Source organism: Lissotriton vulgaris, chromosome 5, assembly GCF_964263255.1.
Source record: "Lissotriton vulgaris chromosome 5, aLisVul1.2, whole genome shotgun sequence".
In the NCBI taxonomy this organism is placed as follows: domain Eukaryota; kingdom Metazoa; phylum Chordata; class Amphibia; order Caudata; family Salamandridae; genus Lissotriton; species Lissotriton vulgaris.
Genome location: NC_141693.1, coordinates 623,425,767 through 623,448,843, shown reverse-complemented (window position 1 = coordinate 623,448,843; position 23,077 = coordinate 623,425,767). Strand labels below are relative to the sequence as shown.

At 42.2% G+C, this 23,077-nt stretch overlaps 1 protein-coding gene across 1 annotated transcript in view; it reads right to left on the bottom strand.

Moving 5' to 3' along the window:
* The window catches only part of LRIT2 (leucine rich repeat, Ig-like and transmembrane domains 2), a 61,841-nt gene extending 39,629 nt beyond the window's left edge, over positions 1 to 22,212 (bottom strand). The window contains exon 1 of the mRNA XM_086919462.1: positions 21,444 to 22,212. Within this exon, the coding sequence (XP_086775588.1) occupies positions 21,444 to 22,212 (769 nt within the window). The remainder of the gene's footprint in view (positions 1 to 21,443) is intronic.
* Between the last annotated feature and the right edge of the window lie 865 nt (positions 22,213 to 23,077).

Sequence of the window (23,077 nt, the reverse complement as noted above, 5' to 3'; positions counted from 1 at the left end):
CCGGCAGCATTTGCCCCCTCAGGGCTTCAACTATATAGTAGCACTCCATCTAATAAATCTCTATTCAACATTTCTCAGTCAAACACTTCCATGAGTCCTGACCTTAATATAACAGGTATTGACCCTATTCAACCATTTAGGTTAGATAAACCCGTCTCTGACTCTTTATCTTCATTAGAACATTTACTTTCTTATATTTTAATATTACTGGAAAAATTTGTCGGTGGATCAGATTGTGTTCTGGAAACAGTAACTCAAATACTGAAGGTTCTATTCAACAATAAGCAGGGGAAGGATATTTTTTTGATATTTGATATTTATGGGTATTTGTAGAGCGCAAACTTTCGCTCCGGAAGGAGCATCATGGCACTGAGCGTGCTTGTGTAAGATGGGTGATACGTGGCGAAAAACTGGGTCTAGATGGCTGCCAGTACAGAGGTGTCTGGTTGTTGGTACACCCAAGTCTTGAGGAGTTTTCTGAAAAGACTCTCCTTTTCAATTAATCTGAGATTATCCGGTAGATTGTTCCATGCCCTTGCTGCCAGAACGGTGAAGGTTTTCCCGCCCCTAGTTTTGTACTTGAACCTTGGGATCATGGTGAGATTGGTCCCAGAGGATCTAGTCCTAACTTGGGATCTAGTTCTTAAGGGCTCAAAGTGATGAAACATACAATGATAGAGAATGAGTCTTCGAATGCCCTTCAAGTTCTAGTCCGACCAGGACCGGATGAAGATCTTTTCTTTACTGATAGAAAGCAGTTAGAATCTCCCTCGAGAGTCCCCGTAGCTAATTGTGTAACAGAGCTTGATCAAGTAATTGAAGTTACGGATGATCCCGACACAAGAGTAGATAAAGAGTTATTTCCTATTTTTAAACAGCAGAAAAATGACGGAGATGAGGGTGTACCGGACCCAGAAGATAAGAGAAAAAAGGGAAAAAAGGGAACTCTAAAAAGAATGGGGGAAAAAAGAGAAATCCAATTCGCAGATTTGGAAAAAAAAGGCGGAGGAAAATCCACTTTGATGAGCAGTTGGAAATATCAATTAAAAAAGTGCCTTGTCAAGTATCCTTAATTAATTCCCCCGAAGATGAGATCCAGGAAGTAAAATTAGTTCAAGAAACTTTAACATCCACAGAACAAGAGGTAGTCCCAACATCGATTCAAATCGATTGTCACACTAATATTATTCCCCTCCTATCTGGTGTCCCAAATATTGAAACGGGAGCCTCACAACTTCATTCCACCCGGGGAATTGAGGAAACCAGCTGGCCTTGCTTTAACAGCCCTTAACCCTCTAGCTAAATCTTTCGCGGAAATGGTAGGAAGAGAAGGGGTTCTAAAGAGACCTGCTGAGATCCTTAAAGAGGAAAGCACTGACACACTTACTTTAGATTTTTTCCCTTTGCTTGATCCAGATTGTACATTAAACAGATCCCTGCTTCTTAAATGTTTTCAGGAGACCGCAAGTCTAGAATTAATACAATCCTCTGATATAGATATAGTAACGATCCTGAAAACAGAGGTTGGGACTTTAACAAGGGTAAAGTTTTATTCTAAACTTATGGTAAATCACATCCTTCAGCGGTCTGAAGGCTTTCAAAGTAAAGGGATTGACATTATGCCTTTTTTGGAGAATTTCCGTTTTGGTAGACTTATTAATACGTTTTCACTCCTCCAGTCAGCCTCTGGTAGTACTGACCGGCCAGGCGGTTATGATGACCTAAAAATCTGCATTTCTAAAGACATCCGTCATGTGTTACATATCAATACCCATCTTTCTTCTCTCCAAAGAAACGCAGTTGAAGATAGTCTTCACTGGAATTGGTTGCCTGGAGTTCTTTCGAGGAAACTTATAAATAATTCTGAAACATATCCCCGGCTTTAGCAATGACCTAAAAATATTATCCTGGAATGCCGTTGGTATGAAGAACAATTCTGAAAAATTACAATTCCTTCACACATTAGAGGCCAGTGTGATCTGCCTCCAAGAGACGTGGTGCGCTGAGAAAATTTCGGCAGGAAGGGATTACTTCGTACTGGAGGGCAGAGCATCTCCTTCAAGGAGAGGTCGTGCAAGAGGGGATATAGCATGCCTACTGTCTAACCGGATTAATTGGAATTTTTCCTATTATTTAGATCCCAGTAATCTTTTCCAGGCAGTAACGCTGTTTAATTCTGATAATGCTGAAGTTTGTAATCCTATTGTTTTGATAAATGTCTACATTCCCCCAGATGCCTGTTTTAATACAATCTTAAAGAAGGTCTTTTCTTATGTAAAGAAAATTACTGAGAAAGTACCTGCTCCCCATATAATCGTGGTAGGAGATTTCAATTGTACAATCTCTAATTTTAGTTTGTCTTTGTTTAGAAACAAGCATAAAGAGGAGTCTCTGCAGATTCCCCAAGCCCTATTTCCTGGGAATAATAAGACAAATAGGAGGGGGAAAATGCTCCTTGATGAATTGGTTGAAATGGATGGGATTATTGTGAATGGATGGCTCCCTTCAGATTCTCCGGCGAACTATACTCATAAATCTAACCAGAGTGAATCAATTTTAGATTATGTAATGATGGAAAATTCTGCCTTTTCCCTACTGAAAGATCTTAAGGTCTCCAATACACCTTATAGTGACCATAAAGTATTAGCTATCACTGTAAATGTAAATCCTCCTAAAACCGATTGTTGGTCTTTAAATAGTGACTTGGTCAGTTTTGGAGACAAATCAGGGAGATGTTTTTGGAATGCTAGGACCATGAGGGGTTTGGAGAGCATCATTGATGCTACAGTAAATGACTTGGATAATTGGAAAGGATTTGAAATAGTGTGTTTTTTAGATTTTATGAAGGTGGCGATTTCTGTTGCTAAAAAATCTATTGGAAAAGAAATGCTAAAATACTTTCCCACTCCCTCCGATTAATTAATATAGAACTAAATAAGCTAGTAAGAGAACAATATCTGAATAATTCTCCTGAAAGATCTCGCAGAATAGTTTTATCAAAAAGAAGGAGGAAAAGGTTGAAGGCTAAATTGAAAAAAGACTGGGAGGATTCTTTATGGATTAAACTAAGGGAGGCTGCTACTAAAGGCCAAGTAAGACTATTTTGGTCATTCAGAGGGGAGGGATGTGGTGTTAGGTCAAGTCCACTTCCAATTCCTATTGAAGAGCAAATTTGGGTGGATTACATTACAAACTTATACGCAAGTAATGGAATGGTGGTCCCCAGTAGAAGAATTAATGCGGATAGTGATGCTCTAGGTCCTCCCTCTGAAAAAGTCATTGAATTGGCTATCAGGGAATTGCGTTCCTCCGGGGCAATGGGACCGGATGAGCTTCCTATTTTGGTCTTAAAGCAAAATAGCATATTGTGGTGCAAAATTCTTCACCCGGTGTTCAAACTTTGTTTTTTGAGTAGAACTGTTCTCCCGTCTTGGAAAGGGAGTATACTGGTTCCCATTTTCAAGAAGGGAGACCGGACGGCCCCACAAAATTATCGCCAATTTGCCCTTTTAGACGCAATTGGAAAAGTCTTTGCAGAGTGTCTCCTGAAGTTAATTCAGGATTGGGTGGATAAGAGTAATGTACGACCCTTTGAGCAGACGGGTTTTCGCAAAGGGCATGGTACTATGGACAACTGAACGGCCCTACAAGTAATATCTGACAAATATAGGCCCCAAATATATTTCCAAACGATTGTCCTGGTATCACCCCTCCAGATCTCTCAGATCTTCGTCCCTATCAAAAATGAGTGTTGCCATTATCAAGCGTGCTAGAGCAGGAGGACGGTCTTTTCGCGACTTAGCTCCTCATGCTTGGAATGACCTCCCAATTTCTTTGAGACAGACCTCTAGCCTTCTGTCCTTCCGAAAGGCCCTTAAGACATGGCTTTTCCCTTAATTTGATGTTGCTTCCTGTGTCTGCACGTCCTTTCAGTGTTATGTTCTCCCTTCTTCGGTTGGGTTTCCTTCGATAAAGCGCCGGGATACTCTGTGGAGTGGCCGTGCGCTATAGAAGTATAAAAATAACATAACATAACATCAGGGTCCGAGGTGGGAGAGTCTATGCAGCCTTTATAGATTTCTCCACAGCTTATGACAAAGTTGATCGTCCTTTACTGTGGAGGAAACTATTGGACCTTGGCATGCCATCATTGCTATTGGATCTAGTCCAGGATCTTCACTCTGATACCTGGTGTAGAGTTCTTCAGGGTGGGGAAAGAGACCTATCTCAAGCCATTATTTATGCCAATGGACTAAAACAAGGTTGTTTATTGGCCCCTTTACTATTTTCCCTATATATATCTGATCTTCCCCAGTCCTTATCTTTAAGTGAAGGTATTGCCCCTGTTTTGGGGGATAAACCAAGTATATGTCTGTTGTATGCAGACGATATATTAATTTTGGACCTAACTCCAAAAGGATTAAATAAGTGTCTGCAGGCACTACATGTATATGCAGAGACTCACCATTTGAAGATAAATGTCTCAAAAAGTAAAGTCATGTGTATGACAGGAAAGAAGAAAAAACAGATATATGGGAATTTTATGTGGTCGGTAGGTGGACATAAGCTAGAAGTTGTAAAATCTTATGTCTTTCTAGGGAAAATAGTATCTGGTAAGGCCCATATAGATAATAACACTCGGAAGGCAATGGCACAAGGCAAGGGTTTAAGCGCACTCTATAAATCCACAGGCAAAAGACATTTCGTCTATTTGTTAGAGGCCTTCCGTGCTAAAATCCCGGCCTCCTTACTTTATGGTATCAAACTACTTGAATTGGGGCAAAGCGGGTTTTTACATACTACTGAGGGGAGACTCTTACGGTATTTAACTACGGTTAACACTGATTGTACTGTGGCTACCCTTAGGCTAGAATTTGGTATGTGTAGCAGCTGGGTTCAGGGCCTTGCTGGGATAGAACGAAGGGTCTCATGTCTGGCAAAGGGAAAACCGGATACTTTAAGATACCTTATACAAAAAGAACTATTGGGATCCCTAAAAGAGCATTCTCTAATCGTAAAGAATTTTAGAAGGGCTGTTGCTCTATTGCAATTGGAAGAATCAACTCTCTTTACCTATCTACACAACAGTTGAAGTCCACCTTAAAACTGGCCACATGGAATCTAAGTTTTGGGATGAATAGGGATACCCTTATCCTAAAGAAAGGTGTTTCTCCGATCATTGATTCGTATCTAATTAGAAACATGCAACCTTATGTTTCTTGGAACCTTCCTCATGGTATACGGCGCTTTTGGTTCCTTTTGAGGCAGGACCTTCTCCCTTTGAACAATTTATTATCCAGATGGTATGGTTCCTCAGCAATGTGCAACCAGTGCAATAATTCTATCCAGGACATTGCTCATGTTCTTTTTGTATTCCCGGCCCTTCTGTTATACCGACGAAAGTGGTTGAGACCAATTTGCTTAAAATTAAGTATTTTGACTGCCAGCTCTTTAATGGATGCCATTTATAATCGGCCTAACGAAATGTTTTGCTACAAAATTTTTAACTTTTTTAAAAGCTTTCTAGATATGTATTAGTGGACATGAAATTGCTTCTTTGTTTCTCTTCCGTATTTGAATGTAACTGTATTTTTCTTTTATGTTATTATTTTATGTGGATCTCATGTGAGTTCCAAAATCATAAATAAATATTGAATTGAATTGAATTGAATACAGTGGCCCGGTGGTGGTGATTCACCCTCTAAATGTCCCATGTTTACCCCCCACCATATTAGGATGATGCGGTACAAAAGGGGGTGGTGATGGACGGAGCATCTGAACCAATCAAACACTCACACCCAGTCAATAGATCTGGTTTCAATCCATCACCGTTCTTTAGCCCACTCTGCCACCCCAGTTCAGACATGGCCATATGCAAATCAGTCTGACCCTGTGCCTCATGGGAACAGTCCAACCCGAACTGCCAAGCCATGGCTTCCTTGGACCAGAAACAAGCTTCCTAGGACCGGTTTCTGGCATTCCAGCCATCTTTAGCCAGGCTTGCTTGAATCCAGTGGCAAATTGAGAAAGGGACTCACGTCGGAGCATACCCTGCCAACTTATGGCGAACAAAGCGGTACAAAAGGGTAGTGGTAATGGACGGAGCATCTGAACCAATCAAACACTCACACCCAGTCAACAGATCTGGGTTTAATCCATCACCGTTCTTTAGCATACCCTGCCAACCGAAGTTGGCAGGGTATGCTCCGACGTGAGTCCCTTGCTCACTTTGCCACTGGATTCAAGCAAGCCTGGCTGAAGATGGCTGTAATGCCAGAAACCGGTCCTAGGAAGCTTGAATCCGGTCCAGGGAAGGCATGGCTTGGCAGTTCGGGCTGGACGGTTCCCATGAGGCACAGGGTCAGACTGATTTGCATATGGCCATGTCTGAACTGGGGTGGCAGAGTGGGCTAAAGAACGTTGATGGATAAAACCCAGATCTGTTGACTGGGTGTGAGTGTTTGATTAGTTCAGATGCACCGCCCAATTGTATGATGTTACAACGCGATCTTTTAGATCGCGGTACATCACAACGCAGGTTTTACAACGCAAGTCATTACCACGACTTGAGCTATAGGGTGCTGGACTTAGGAATAGTTAGATTTACTATTCCAACACCAGCCTACATACAGTAGGGAAGGTTTTGGAATGTTAAATCTACTATTCCTTAGTCTAGAGCGCCCTCCAGCGCAAGTCGTGGTAACGACTTGCGTTGTAAAAGACGCTTGGTAATGGCAGCGCGGTGTTTTGACCGCGTTGTCATGGATGTTCCCCACTCCATCCATCACCACCCCCTTTTGTACTGTTTGTTCGCCATAAATTGGCAGGGTATGCTCAGACACGAGTCCCTTGCTCACTTTGCCACTGGATTCAAGCAAGCCTGGCTGAAGACGGCAGTAATGCCAGAAACCGGTCCTAGGAAGCTTGAATCCGGTCCAGGGAAGGCATGGCTTGGCAGTTCGGGCTGGACTGTTCCCATGAGGCATAGGGTCAGACAGATTTGCATATGGCCATGTCTGAACTGGGGTGGCAGAGTGGGCTAAAGAACGGTGATGGATTAAACCCAGACCTGTTGACTGGGTGTGAGTGTTTAATTGGTTCAGATGCTCTGACCATCACCACCCCCTTTTGTACCACTTTGTTCGCCATAAGTTGGCAGGGTATGCTCAGACGTGAGTCCCCTGCTCACTTTGCCACTGGATTCGAGCAAGCCTGGCTGAAGACAGCTGTAATGCCAAAACCGGTCCTAGGAAGCTTGAATCCAGTCCAGGGAAGGCATGGCTTAGCAGTTCAGGCTGGACGGTTCCCATGAGGCACAGGGTCAGACTGATTTGCATATGGCCATGTCTGAACTGGGGTGGCAGAGTGAGCTAAAGAACGGTGATGGATAAACCCAGATCAGTTGACTGGGTGTGAGTGTTTCAATGGTTCAGATGCTCCGTCCATCAGCACCCACCTTTGTACCATATTAGTATGACGGACAGCACCGGAAAGACCGTCCGCCACCATTTGCCGGTCGACTTGTCGACCGGGCGTTAAAGACCCTCAATATGGTAGCGGTGCCTTGCAGGCACCTCCATCCATATTAGGATTTGCCATTTTCAATGCCTCTGCCATGAAAAGGCATGCAGTTTTCGCTTCGGGGGCCCGTTGTGAGTCCCTGGGAGGGCTGTACTTGGGGGGTACCTTGCAGTGCCTGTTACTTTGCGCATGCCAATGCACAATATGTATTATTAATATTGCGGCGGGTGCTGCTTATTGCCCGCCACAATGTTAATATTGCAGGCTGCGACCGCCAGGGTGGCAGCCGCATCCTGCTCGCAATGGCGGAAACGCCGCATCTCTTGTGGGCGGTCCAGTTTGCTGTTGCTGTGGCGGGCAGACAAAGTCCGCCCGCCATCGTAATGGACCCCATAGATAGTAAAAATATCGACTCCTTATACTTGAGCAGTTAAGTACAAAAATATTGAATCAAAAACATTAAATGGACATTTACACTAAATATAAAAAATAAACTTAATAAAAAAAATATAAACACACAAACATAATAAGTTACAGATATACATATATTTACTTTTAAATAATGTATTTAAACTTATCTTTCTTTAATTTATAAACTTTTAAATTATATAAAAATAAAATAAATACATATATCAATAATTTAAAATGAAAAAAATTCTATATTTAAAACATTAAACTAATAAAACAAAAATATAATGTACATTTTGCATCACTATAAATAGAACAGTAGTGAAGATGTTGGATAGCGAAGGGGTAAAAATTACTATTCCCACTCCAGTGAGTGCAACAGTAGGGAAAGTATTGGATAGCAGAGTGGTAAAAAGTTGCGTGGGTTGACACTCACATATATACGGGGGTTATAGGGTAATTCCTTCGACCTGGCAGCACCGTGCAACACACACACAACAATTACCATATACACATACAGCAAGACACCACACTTCCTGGCACATCTAAAACCCTACCTCCAGCCAATGGGTACAAATTACTATTCCCACTCCATTAAGTGCAACAGTAAGGAAAGTGCTGGCTAGCAAAGGGGTAAAAATGACTATTCCCACTCCAGTGAGTCCAACAGTATGAAAAGTACTGAATAGCAAAGGGGTAAAAATGAGTATTCCCACTCCAGTGAGTGCAACAGTAGGAAAAGTATTTGAAAGCGGCAGGGGAAAATTACTATTACCACTGCAGTGAGTGCAACGGTAGAGAAAGTGTTGGATAGCGGAAGGGTGAAACTGCTATCCACACTCCAGTGAGTGCAACCGTGGGGAAAGTGCTGGATAGGGGAGGGGTAAGAATTTCTATTCCTACTCCAGTGAGTGCAACAGTAGTAGTATTGGATAGCAGAAAAACAAAAATTACTAATATTGTTTCAACAATTACAAAAAAAAGATATATTCTTAAAAATAAATATTTTTAAAATATACCACTAAACATATAAAACATATAAAAATAACACACATTATAATGATAATTACATACAATAAAAACCTACAAATATGATATTAAAAAATAAATAAATACATTTATAAACAATATTTATTTTAAAGAAACAAATATTCACAAACACAATATTTAAAACATAAATGTATTTATTTTATTTCCTACCCTATAACACTACACCAATAAAAAAGACATCAACATCTGTATTCAAATGTATTTCCATAATTAACATAATTAATAATAAATGTAAAATATAGTTATATTAAAAAAAGATAATAAACTTTTTTCAATTACACATTCTTTAACACTATATTATCCACAACACACACCTAAAATTAATTACACAATTACAATGAATAATTACTAATTAACTAATTTAAACTAATTAACAAATAATCAATATTTCATCGATAAAAAATAAATTACTTCCCACCTTTCCCACCATTTATACCTATAAACACTGCAACACACACCTAAAATTAATTACACAATTATCATAATTAATTACTAAATACCTAATTTAAAATAATTAACAATTAATAATTCATCTATAAAAATGTAATTACTTCCCACCCTGCCCACCATTTACACCTATAAAAACCACACACACATCTAAAATTAATTACACAATTACCATAGCTAATTACTAATTAATTAATTTAAATTATTGAACAACTAATTGTCAAACAATTATTATTTACACATTTAACACTATATAACATCACAATTATACAAATATGAATAAAAACAAATTATTCAATTAATGTTATATCTTTAAATTACTTTCCACCCCATTCTCCTATAAACCCACAACCCGCTGCGGAACTGAAAACGCAAAATGCAAATTAAAAAAAATTAATAACTACTTTAAATAATCAATAAAATGTATATAATTAAATTACTTCCCACCCTATTTCCCTATGAACCCACAACCCGCTACGGAACTAATAATACAAAAATCAATTAAGAAAATTAATAACTACTATAAATAATGAACAAAATGTATATAATTAAATTACTTCCCACCTTGTTCCCCTATAAACCCACAACCTCCTATGGAACTAAAAATAGAAAATTCAATGCATTTTTTTGTATTAACTACAAAAATGTAAAAACATATAATAAAAATACAAACAATTTTTATGCAAAAAAACAAACATCACACACCTATAAAGTATATACGAAAATACATAACATTCATAAAAAATCTATACTTTTACCAACTACATTTTTACAAATGATATTTAACACTTAGATATTTTTTAATTCGACATTACTTACCTAAAATCGATATTCTTGACCTCATTTTTGTGTTGATATTTCTGACCCACAATATTTTTCCTCGATATTTGTACAAATTGATATTTTTACATCAATATTTTATCCCTGCACCGTGAAATATTTTGTTAATAAAGTTAGACATTCTGAACCTTCACTTGTGCCAAAACCAACCAGTATGTGTGTGTACTTGAGGAATAGTTGGCTGTGAGGCAATATTTGTCTTTTCTGTCTTTCTCTGCCAAGGTGTACATTGTATCTAGGGAAAATCTACCGATTCTAGATATTTTCATAAACTAGAAACCCAGGGGAGTACAGGGTGGTGTTCCTCTCATGGATCCCATCACGTTTTCTAACCCAAAATGCCCTGCAAACCTCAAAATGTGACTACAGTTACACAGTTTCCTTGCATTACTCCGCCATATTCTTCCAGAAGCAGAAAGAAATCACAAATATCCTACCACCCAATGTTTACCCAGTTACCCATTAAAATGCTACCTCACTTGGGGGAGAGCCAAGTGCCTGCCACAGGGAAGGGCCCAAAACGTATTGTGGAGACATCCAAAATGATCAATCACAAAACGATCTAGTTTTGCAAGGGGGTCATCTCCGTTTTTGATCCAGGGTTAGGCAGCCATGTAGGGAAACCTAACATACTCAGACATTTCTGAAAACAAGACATTTGGGGGAGTCTAGGGATGTGTGGCTTGCATAGATCCCCAAAGTTTTCTTACCCAGAGTCCCCTGCAAACCACAGATTTTGCTAAAAGAAAAATCACATTATCCTCACTTTCCTGTGTGGGAAAGTTGTGGGAACATAAGGATGACACAAATTTCTCACCACCTAGCATTCCCCCAGGTCCCCTATAAAAATGATACCCTACTTGTGTGGGTGGGCCAAGGGCCCCCCACAGGAAAGGGCCCAAAACATATTGTGGAGGTATCAAAAACGATCAATCTCAAAACAACCCGATTTTGCAAGGGGGTCACATACGTTTTTGGTCCCAGGCTCAGTGGCCATGCAGGGAAATCTACCAAACCCAGACATTTCTGAAAACTAGAAACCTGCGGTAGTCCATGGAGGTGTGGCTTGCATGGATCCCCCAATTTTTCTTACCCAGAATCCCATGAAAACCTCCGATTTAGCTAAAAAATTAATTTGTCTCACATTTCTGTGTGAGAATTCCTGTGCCCGCATAATTTTCCTACCACCCTGTGCTTCCCTTGGTCTCCAGAGTAAAATTATATCTCACATGTGTGGGTGGGCCAAGGGCCTGCGACTGGGAAAGGCCAAAAAGGTGGAGATTGAGCAAAGTGAGCTCTAAGAGGTATATTTTTGTTTATATGTGTGTTTAGGTTGACTCTGCATTGGTCACGATCACAAGTAAAGTATAATTTTTATCAGGAGACAACAGGGATGGCTGGGTGGGTAGAAATTTTTGCCGGGCGGTGATCCCAGACAGAAATGTAAGGAAAATATAAATTATTTTGCTAAATCTGAGCCTTGCATGGATTTTGGGGTATGAAAACAGTGGGAGATCCACGCAAGCCACACATCCTTGGACTTGCCCAGGTGTCTAGTTTTCAAAAATATTTGGGTTTGGTAGGGTTCCCTAGATGGCGGTAGAGCTTGTGTCCAAAACCACAGGTAACCCCCTTGCAAAGCCAGGTCGTTATGTGATCGATTATTTTCAAGTCTTCATAGTACGTTTTGGGCAGTTTCCTGTTGTGGGCACTACCCCCACCTACATAAGTGAGGTACCATTTTTATCCAGAGACCTGGGGAAACGCTGGGTGGTAGGAAATTCGTGTCAGCTCGGTAATTCCACAACTTTCCCACACAAATGTGATTTTCTTTAGCAAACTTTGAGGTTTGTAGGATCATCTGAGAAAGAAAACGTTGGGAGATCAACACAAGTAACACCTCAATATACTCTCCCGTTGTCTAGTTTTCAGAAATGTCTGGGTTTGGTAGGTTTCCCTACATGGTCTCCAAGTCCAGGACCAAAAATGTAGGTGACTTCCTCGCAAAACCAGGTCTTTTTGTGATCAATAATTGTCAGGTCTCCACAGTATTTTTTGTGCCATTTCCTGTCACAGGTACTAGGCCTACCCACACAAGTGAGGTACAATTTTTATCAGGAGACTTGTGGGAATTCTGGTTGAGTGGAATATTGTGCCTCTCCACAAATTTCAGAACTTTCCATCACAGAAATGTGAGCAACATGTTTTTTTGTACAAAGTTTGTGGTTTGCAAGGGAACTGGGTAACAGATCCTGGTGAGAGGCACACAAGTCACTCAACACTAGTTGCCCTGGGTGTCTAGTTTTAAAAACTTTACAAGTTTGCTAGGTTTTCCTAGGTGCCGGCTCAGCTAGGGCCCAAAATCCACAGCTAAGCACACTGCAAAAATAGGATCACTTTTATGTGGAATAATGTGATGTGTCCATGTTGTGCTTTGGGCCGTTTCCTGTCACAGGAACTAGGCCTACCCATACAAGTGAGGTTACATTTTTATTGGGAGACTTAGGGGAATGCTGGGTGGGTGGAAGTTTGTGACTCCCGACAGATACCAGAACTTTCCATTACAGAAATGTTGAGGATAATTGTTTTTTTTCCGGTACGATGTTTGCAAGGGATTCTGGGTAACAGAACCATGTGAGAGGCATACAAGTCACCCCATCCTGGATTCCCCAGTATGTCTAGCTTTAAAATATTTCTGGTTTGCTAGGTTTCCCTAGGTGCACGATGAGGTAGGGCCCAAAATCCTTAGCTAGGCATATTGCAATAAAAGGGTCAGATTTCTGTGGAAAAATGTGATGTGTCCACGTTGTCGTGGATTAACCCTGTCGTGGGCACAGGGTTAACCCACACAAGTGAAGTACCATTTTTAGCAGGAGACTTTGTGGAATGAGGAGTGGGTAGAAGTTTGCGGCTCTCCACATATTCAAATCAAATCAAATACTTTATTCGGTTTTTGTGAAACAAAACCATAAAAGTTCATAATACATGCAAATTACAATCCAGATTATAATAAATAACACTTTAAGAGATCAAGATACAGTAAGGCAGGGTCCCAATCATAAAAATTATTTTCCACTCCAAGGTTGAGACAATATCAGAGGAGTTTGTGGTTAGTCATAGGAGTTCGTGGTTGGTCATTGTTGTTGCATGTCCAGATGTTTCCCAAAAAATCCTGATGCATTTTATGAATCCTGCCACATGGGGTATGATTTCGGAAGAGGAGGAAAACACGGGGTTTTGTGATAAAAGTCATGTAAGTCCCATATGGATATTGAGCCGTCTCTTACTTGAGGCGGCCAAGTTTTCAAGTAAGGGACAATATTTCTGTCTCTAAATCTCACAAGTACCAAGTCCCCAGCAACATCTTTGGGAAGGGAGCCCAACCAGCCCACCCTTCTGACGCTCCTTATTGCTCCGTATAAATTACGAGGCAGTGGCCTATTTTTTGACAGCCAGAATTTGGTTTTATTAACTAAGTCATGTTGTCTCTCAGTTTTTCCAAGTGGAAGAGCAGGTACACCCGCACACGTATGGGGCCACTTCCGGTGGTAAATGAATAGAATTAACTTTGTTGTGATCTACTCTAGGTGCGGTCAGCTGGAGAAGGGAAACTTTAGCGGGGTGTTTAGCTATTTTTTGCCCTGACGCACTAGGGCCAGCTGGTTGTGTTTGACGCCTTTTATCCTGCACAAATGGTTTAAAGCCTAGGTGAGTAGGAGGTGACTTAGGACGGTTGGATGTGTCACTACATTTGTCAGCCAGCAGGTTTGACTTGATGGCTTTCTCTATTCCAGAGAGCCTATCCCCTAACATGTTAATTTTTTCTAACAACGGAGCTAACCAATTGTTCAATAAGGGGTAATAAGTGCAAATGGGGAGAAGGTGTTATGGCCTCTGGGTACTCAATAGTCGGTGGGATCAATGAGGAATTAGCAGTTAATGGGCTTAGGCTCAGTTTTTGGATTTTGAGGTCGTTTCCACCTTGATTGACACCGTTATATTTCCTTTTCACCGATGGGACCTGAGGAGGTTCAATACTTTGAGTGTTTGGGCAGCAGGTTTTATTAAATAATATGGGGGGATCTAGGAGTGTAGCCCTGTCTGGTAGTGTACTAATGCTTTTGGTCGGAGGAGGAGTCTCCAATGCAGCATAGTTAGTTTTACATAGGAGGTTTAACTCGTCTAACAGGGAGAACATTTGTCCAATACCAGCTACGCTAGTTGAATGGTCCCCCTTGGAGGTCATGGTGATAAAGGGGTATAGGGCGGTAATATTTGAAAAAATCCGCAAATATGGAGACAAATCGGTTAGAGGGGGTCTTTACCTTCTTGGTAGTAGGCCTTCAGTGTGGCAGCCAAAGGGGGCGGCCCGTCCCGTCCTTATCCGGCCTTTGAGGGCCTTAGAGGGCCCACCCTTTGCCCGGCATTCTCCCCGGGCTATGTCCCGCGCGTGTCCCGCATCGCGGGAATAGAAACGAGATTAAATCACTGCTGGCAAGGGGGCGGGAACGCCGAGGGAAGAGGCAGCAGCTGGGTAGGCAGAGAGCCTGCAGGACCTCGCAGTCCCTCGGCGTCTGTATCACACCAGGTCCTTTCCCCTTCAAACAGAACACACGGGGTGAATAAGCGCTAGCAAAGCGCAGGGATCCCACGACGACCTGCCCTCGCTGCCTGGGAACAGCAGCACTCCGTGAGCGACTCCCGTGGAGCGAGGCCACGATAGGTATTTGAAATGTCCAAGGCGAGGGGGCGGGAATGCAGAGGGAAGAGCCAAAGGGGGCGGCCCGTCCCGTCCTTATCCGGCCTTTGAGGGCCTTAGAGGGCCCACCCTTTGCCCGGCATTCTCCCCGGGCTATGTCCCGCGCGTGTCCCGCATCGCGGGAATAGAAACGAGATTAAATCACTGCTGGCAAGGGGGCGGGAACGCCGAGGGAAGAGGCAGCAGCTGGGTAGGCAGAGAGCCTGCTGGACCTCGCAGTCCCTCGGCGTCTGTATCACACCTGGTCCTTTCCCCTTCAAACAGAACACACAGGGTGAATGAGTGCTAGCAAAGCGCAGGGATCCCACAACGACCTGCCCTCGCTACCTGGGAACAGCAGCACTCCGTGAGTGGCACCCCATATTTCAGAACTGTCCATCACAGAAATATGAGAAAAACATTTTCTTTTTTTACAAAGTTTGCAAGGGATTCTGGGTAACAGAACCTGGTGAGAGCCACACAAGTCACCCCATCCTGGATTACCCGGGGTGAATGGTTTTAAAAAATGCACAGGTTTGCTAGGTTTCTCTAGGTGCCAGCTGAACTAGGGCTCAAAATCCACAGCTAGACTCATTGCAAAAAAAGGGTCCGTTTTCAGTGAAAAAATTTGATGTGTCCATGTTGCGTTTTGACCCATTTCCTGACGTGGGCCATAGGCCTACCAACACAAGTGAGGTACTGTTTTTATTGAAAGACTTAGGGGAATACAGAATAGAAGAACAAGAGTTATTACCAGTTGTCTTTCTATGCATTTTTGCCTTCCAAATGTAAGACAGTGTGTAAAAAAGAAGACCTTTTGAAAAAAGCCCCCTAATTCACATGCTAGTATGGTTAACCACAAATTAAGAGATGTTTGAATAACCACTGCAGCTAAACTCCATATCTTGTTCCATTTTTTGGAAATTCATAGGTTTCTCTGACACCTATTTTTCATTCTTTATATTTTACCAAATGAATTGCTGTATACCCTAGTACACAATGAAAAAACATTGCAAGGTGTAGCTCAGTTATTGGCACTGGGTACCTCAGGTTCTTGGTGAACCTTCAAGCCCGATGTATCCTTGCAACCAGAAGGGTCCTGCGGACATATCGGTATATTGCTTTAAAAAAATCCAGCATAGTTAGAAGTTACAGGTGAAAATGTAGTCATAAATGGCTGTTTTTTTCAACTCAATTTCAATATTTGTTTATTTCAACTGTTACGTTTTATAGGAAAACCTTGAAGTATCTACGCAAATGGCCCTTTGCTGAATTCAGAAATGTGTCTTCTTTTCAGAAATGTATAGCTTTCTGGGATCCATTATTGATTTTACACCCATTTCTTCCACTAACAGGAAGGAGGTCGAAAGCACACAAAAATAGGAAAAAGAGGCTATGTCCCAGTAAAATGCCAAAACTGTGTAGAAAATGTTGGTTTTCTGACAAAGGTCTGCCTGTTACCGAAAACTGAGAAGATAGTGATTTTAGGACCACAAACTCTTCATTGATACAATTTACATGGAAAAAACAGACGCTTTCTTCTAAAGCATTATTCCCATTTTTCCCCTACAAAAACAAATTTAGCTGTATTTTGCCCACTTTCTTGGTCCCCTTCAAGGCAATCCACACACCATGGGTACCATTAGCATCCCCAGGATGTTGAAAGAAAAGGACACATATTTGGTGTGGATACCTTATGTGGACAAAACATAATGGCGATCTAAGTGCAAACCTACCCAAATAGCCCAAAAAGGGTGTGGCATAAGAGGCTAACTTCTAAGTCTAGACAAACATGGATGAATCCCTCACCCTGTATGTGTGATGTGTGCTTCAGCAGACATGCTATGTGTGTTTTTTTGGAGAAATGAAAACATTTCTCATTAATGGCACCTGCTTTAAGATGGTGTTAGTGTTTGATGCAAAGCCTGTTCTGGCAAGCACAGTATATTGGGTATTCATCAGAACCTTCGGGTGTGTGTGCTGATCCACCCCCAGTAATTCCCCCTTAACACACATAGGTGCAAAGCAGAGCTAGGCACTTTTTGTGCTGACAAAATACATCTTACCAATACACATTACTTTTTGTGAATGGAAATAAATAACCTCGGAAGACCTTTCATGGCTTTGCACTGGTGCAAAGCCTTAGCAAATCTAGGCCACCGTTTTTATTGGAGGTGTGATTTCATCTCTTTCCTACAATGGCGCAGTGGTGAGGGGTTGCTTATTGTGATCCTGATTTCTGATCTGCCCTCCTTGTTACTGTGGCTCATGTGCTTCTTTTTTGCTCCATTCGCAACTGACAGCTCCTCATATATGCTTGACAGGTCTTTCATTTCATTCCAATGCTGACCGCCCATCAGGTTCTCTAATATGTTTGCGTGTATCAAGAGGGAGAGAGAGGACCAGATAGCTAGTCCAGATCCCTGGTTTATATGTCAAGTAATCAAAAGGAGACTAGCTATGAGTGGGGTTGGTATGATATTTATTTTATAAAAATCATGGTGACTCAGTTAAGTTTTGTCAATGGGGGGTGGCACCTGTTGGGTGTCTTTAGAAAGCCCTCACCCACCAACCTAGTTGGTGGCATGCTTCATCATCGGGCCCACCCAGTGACACCTAGCGTGTCCCGGGTGTGCTGCGACGCCTGGTTACAGCGGAGCAGGTATGTCACTGTGTGTGCGGTGAAGGTGGTGAGATAGTGAGTTTAAAGCGGCTTGGCGGGGGTCCCAGTCCTCGAGAAACTTTATTAATTGGGCCTCCGTCAGCGGTTAAAAATAAGGCTGTTGGACGTTGGGGGCAAGTTACGACCTCCCACGTCCTTTAAAATGTCAACATGTTTCAGCCAGTGCCTTATCAATATGCTGGCTTTCTTCAGGACTAAAAAATATGGTGTGAATTAAAAATTAAAAACTAGTGGGTGTGTAGTGTGGACTATGTGTCTACACGCCCTAAAGTGTATCTAACTGTGAGAGGGAGGGGATTCCCTTCTCAAGATCACCTGTACAATTAACATAAAGGACAAAGACAAAACATACAAAGGAAAAAGAGTCACTAGAAGATATAGTCATATATATCATGGCAGCCGGCTTAATAGCGATGAGGTGCAGGCTATAAGCGGCTCAAGTGTAATGGTATGGGTGGTACCATTATGGTGGAAGATCTCACTAGAACTTCGATGGTGAAGTTCTAGTGCGATCTTCCACCATAATGGTACCACCCATACCATTACACTTGAGCCGCTTATAGCCTGCACCTCATCGCTATTAAGCCGGCTGCCATGATATATATGACTATATCTTCTAGTGACTCTTTTTCCTTTGTATGTTTTGTCTTTGTCCTTTATGTTAATTGTACAGGTGATCTTGAGAAGGGAATCCCCTCCCTCTCACAGTTAGATACACTTTAGGGCGTGTAGACACATAGTCCACACTACACACCCACTAGTTTTTAATTTTTAATTCACACCATATTTTTTAGTCCTGAAGAAAGCCAGCATATTGATAAGGCACTGGCTGAAACATGTTGACATTTTAAAGGACGTGGGAGGTCGTAACTTGCCCCCAACGTCCAACAGCCTTATTTTTAACCGCTGACGGAGGCCCAATTAATAAAGTTTCTCGAGGACTGGGACCCCCGCCAAGCCGTTTTAAACTCACTATCTCACCACCTTCACCGCACACACAGTGACATACCTGCTCCGCTGTAACCAGGCGTCGCAGCACACCCGGGACACGCTAGGTGTCACTGGGTGGGCCCGATGATGAAGCATGCCACCAACTAGGTTGGTGGGTGAGGGCTTTCTAAAGACACCCAACAGGTGCCACCCCCCATTGACAAAACTTAACTGAGTCACCATGATTTTTATAAAATAAATATCATACCAACCCCACTCATAGCTAGTCTCCTTTTGATTACTTGGTCTCTAATATGTTTGCCATGCCACTCATTTGCCATGCACAACACACAACAGCCCCTGAATGGTAATGTTTATCAGACGGCTATACTACACCAATGCGGAACCTTTTGAGAGCTCAAGCATCAAGTTCCTCTGTACGAGTCCTAAGGTGATGTGTCTCACTATAAGATGGCAGCTCAGCATGACGTAAAGGCACGATATATATCATGATCGCCAATAGCGCTCACTCCTCCATCTTTATTTTCATTTCTGCCACTACTATTTCTTGCTCCTCCATTATCACCAACATCAGCACCATTAGTGCTACTACTACCACAATACCCACCAACATCCTTATTATATACCAATACCATATTTTCCACTATCACCACCACCACTACTACTACTACTACTACTGCCGTGGTCACTTCTACAACCATCAGCAGCAATATCCCAACGTATTCCACTTTCACCATTATCAAGAAACCCATTGCCATTATCAACAATTCCTCCATTATTTCCATCACTACCACCTCCAACTGCTATCACCATCTTCACATTACTCTCAGCACCATCCACTAACATCCTTACCACTATCACTACCACCACTGTCTCCATTACTACCTCTATCACCAATATAACTATCAGCACTAGCCTCGCCATCGGCCCCACTATCAGCAACATCACCAACATCTCTACAGCTACCTTTGTCACTACCACGATTAGCAACATTACTATCATCACCACTAACTCTACCACTACCACCACCACTATTACCACTGTTGCAGGTGATGGGCATCAGAAGTAATTTTTTTAACTAGTGCCTATTTTTCATCACTAGAGTAAGAGAGCAGAAAAAAGAGAAAGAAGGTTGAAGAGAAAGATAGCAAAACAGTGACTAAAAAGGAAAACACATGCGAGAAAGAATAGGCATATCGCGATCAAGAGACAGGTAGTGAAGGGTCATGGAAGAGAGAGGCATGAGAATAAATAACAAATAGAAGCCTTCATTTTCGGTAATCTCTGCATTTTGCAGGATAGGTAGTGGGCGCCGCAAATAAACTTTGAAAGTCTGAAACTTTTTTCATTTGTTTTTGCAATTTAGACCCTGAGCACATTCTCAAATACTGGCTAAACCTATGCATATAGTAATCATGCCATGAACAACGTCCTTATAGTGCACTTTGTCTTTCTAAAACTGTCTCTTCTGCTGCATCCAACTAAACGTTAATATAGGCACTGTGTTCACTGAATATAAACTGGTAACTCTGCGGCATATTACAATGGCGGGCGGACTTTGTCTGCCCCCCACCGCATCGGAGCACGCGACCGATCTCCGATTTTGCGGTAGTCACGTCATTCAAATTAGGATGCACCCGCCACACTGGCGGGCGCATCCTGGCCCTTTGCGGGTGGATCTGCTAGCTGCAGACCACTCGCAATGTAAAAGGAGTGTGCACAGCATTGCCATGCACAACATGGCAGGAACCACGTGGTGCCTGCCACGTAGTGCATTGCAATGAGGGGGGTACCATAGGTACCCCCTATGTGCACCCCCCTAACCCCCTGGGGGTCTGCAACGGGCCCCCAACAACAAGGACCGTATGGCTTTCCATGGCAGCATTGCCCCCATGTAAAGGCCAATTTCTGCCATCATCATAATATGGTTGGCGGTGTCTTGCAGACACTGCCACCATGTTGTGCCCCTTTTCCGCCTGGTCGACAATTCGACCAGCGGAAAAGCGGCGGGCGGCGGATGGTCTTTCTGTCCGCCACGGTGCCCCCCACCATAATAATATGGTGGGGGAGAACCAGGGACATTTGGTGGGTGGATCGCCACCGCTGGGCCAGCGGTGAGCACCGCCGGCTCGGCGGTGGCGATCCGCTAGTCATCATAATAGGGTCCTAAGTACCACTGTGATAACTCTGTGCTCCGAAGAGCTTTTATTCATTGGCTGAGTCTGCAATTCGGTCAACATTGGACTCTTCAATCTGTTTCACTGAATACACAGTGAGCAATAGAATAATGTTTATATTCCCAAATTTTGAGTGTGTACGAAATTTGCATAATTTACTTTTGCATAGTTATGTGAAATGTCAGGAAAACTTCAGGAAATTTTGCAAAAGTTGGACAAAATGCAACTCTGGACTCAATGCTATGTTTTATGGCAAAATGTGTCCTCCTGCCCATTTTCGACGCAAATGACAAATTTTGCACTAACAAATAGCACCAAAAGCACAAATGCTATGCGCAACTGTTCTCACTTTCTGGTCATTATCGTTTTGCATGCACTATAATTTTGCTGTTAATACTGCATCATTACGCAAGGTGGCTTTTTTTCTGGATTTCTACATAACAGACGCAAAGTAAAATTCACAAAATGATGCAAATGATGGCGTCATTTAAATTTCGTATGTCCTGCTAGTTCCCATTATTAATACGGATTGGGGGTCTGAACCTAGATAATGTGGTACAGTAAATTCCGCTTAGACCTGGTGCATCAAAAACCCCTAAAAAAGAAAATCAAATCATGCACAACTTACCATTAAATATTTTGAGAGATTTCTGGGGATAGGACCACAAAATTGTGGGAGTGGGGCTTGCCTGCACCAAGCATGTCAAAGTGGCATTTGACCCCACCTGCACAGTGAGGTTCGAAAGGAGGGCAGAGGTCTCGGGCTTCATGCAGGTGTTCAGTTCCACCTCATGGAAAAACTTGCCTGCGCGGAAGTTTGGACTGGCACAAGTTAAATAGGAGTTCATGAGGATGATGGGAGGACTGACGGTCTGAACAAAGTGGACGAAGCCCCTGAGGCGGCAGTCACACATCCACGGGTTGTCGTGCAAGGCCAGCACTGCATTGGACATCGATTCAGGTCTCTTTACTCCCAACTGAATTTTCTGGTGGAGCGGCCATTGGAGGAAGACATCTTTGGAGATGACAGTAAGCTGGTTGAACGATAAGTCTAAGTAGGTCAGGTTGCCTAGATACCTCAGAGCATGCTCAGGGAGAACGTCAAGTCTGTTGTGCTTCAGGTCCAAAATCTTCAAAGCTGGGGTGTCCTGAAAAGTTGTCCAGGGTATGGAGCGCAATTTGTTCCCTTGCAATCTCAACTCAGCCAGATCCTTCAGGTTCTCCAGGCTTTTCAGGTGGATGACTGTGATGTTGTTGAAGTTCAACCACAGATGCTCCAAGGCACTGACAGTGTGGAACGAACCGCGTGGCAACTCTGTCAGGTGACATTTTTCAATGCGGATCTTTCGAATGTCCGCAGGAATGTTTTCTGGGATCCTGCTCATAGGAGTCGCCATACACATCAGACTCCTGCAATATGAATATTTTTACAGTATTTATAAGCAAGTCAAGAAAAATCTCTCCAAGCTTTGTAAATCCCCCCATGCACCCTTCAGCCACGAACAGGCGTTGCTATATTGTGTTCTTACACAACGAACAGCTATTTATTTTTTTGGAAAGGTCAATAAAGGTACCAATGAAGACAAAACAAAAAGGCAAATAGAGGATCGAAAATCTTCTTTATTTTAATGAAATACATTTACGCATATGTATTTATCTCATATTTATTTGTTTATTGACTTGCTAATTTTATTTAGGAAAAAAAGAACCTGGTTACGTGGTTCTGTTAAAGTCAAATAATGCATTCACCTTATAACATATAAAATAACTAGATAATATAGACTCTCTGATGCTACCTCTTGGTGGTCTGAAGCACCTTACAAAAATGCAAAACAAAATAAAAAGAAATATGATTGGAAACCGAGCGTACTGATGGCGTGCTCTGTGAAACTATTTTTTTCTGCTGATGTCTCTAATCCCTGGCAGAAAGGGCACTACTTCAATACGATAAACGTGAATCTTACCTCCCGAAAGTATCACTTGAACAGGAGCAGCCGGTCACACAGGAGGAAAGCGCGGGGTTGGCTTTGAATAAAACAAGGCTCAGGAAGAAAATATTATGAATAAGATCCATATTCCTCATTTGGAAGAAGTAGCGCCGGTTTCACAAGCGACATGCCCACCGCTTCTAAATCTTAAATCCTATTAGCTGTAATCTTCCTTGACGTCGTGCGGGATGAGCGCAGGAGACAAGACAACAACAGGGCAGGATACTGGCTAATGAATCAGCAACCAAAGTACAAGTCATCTGTGTCTTGAATG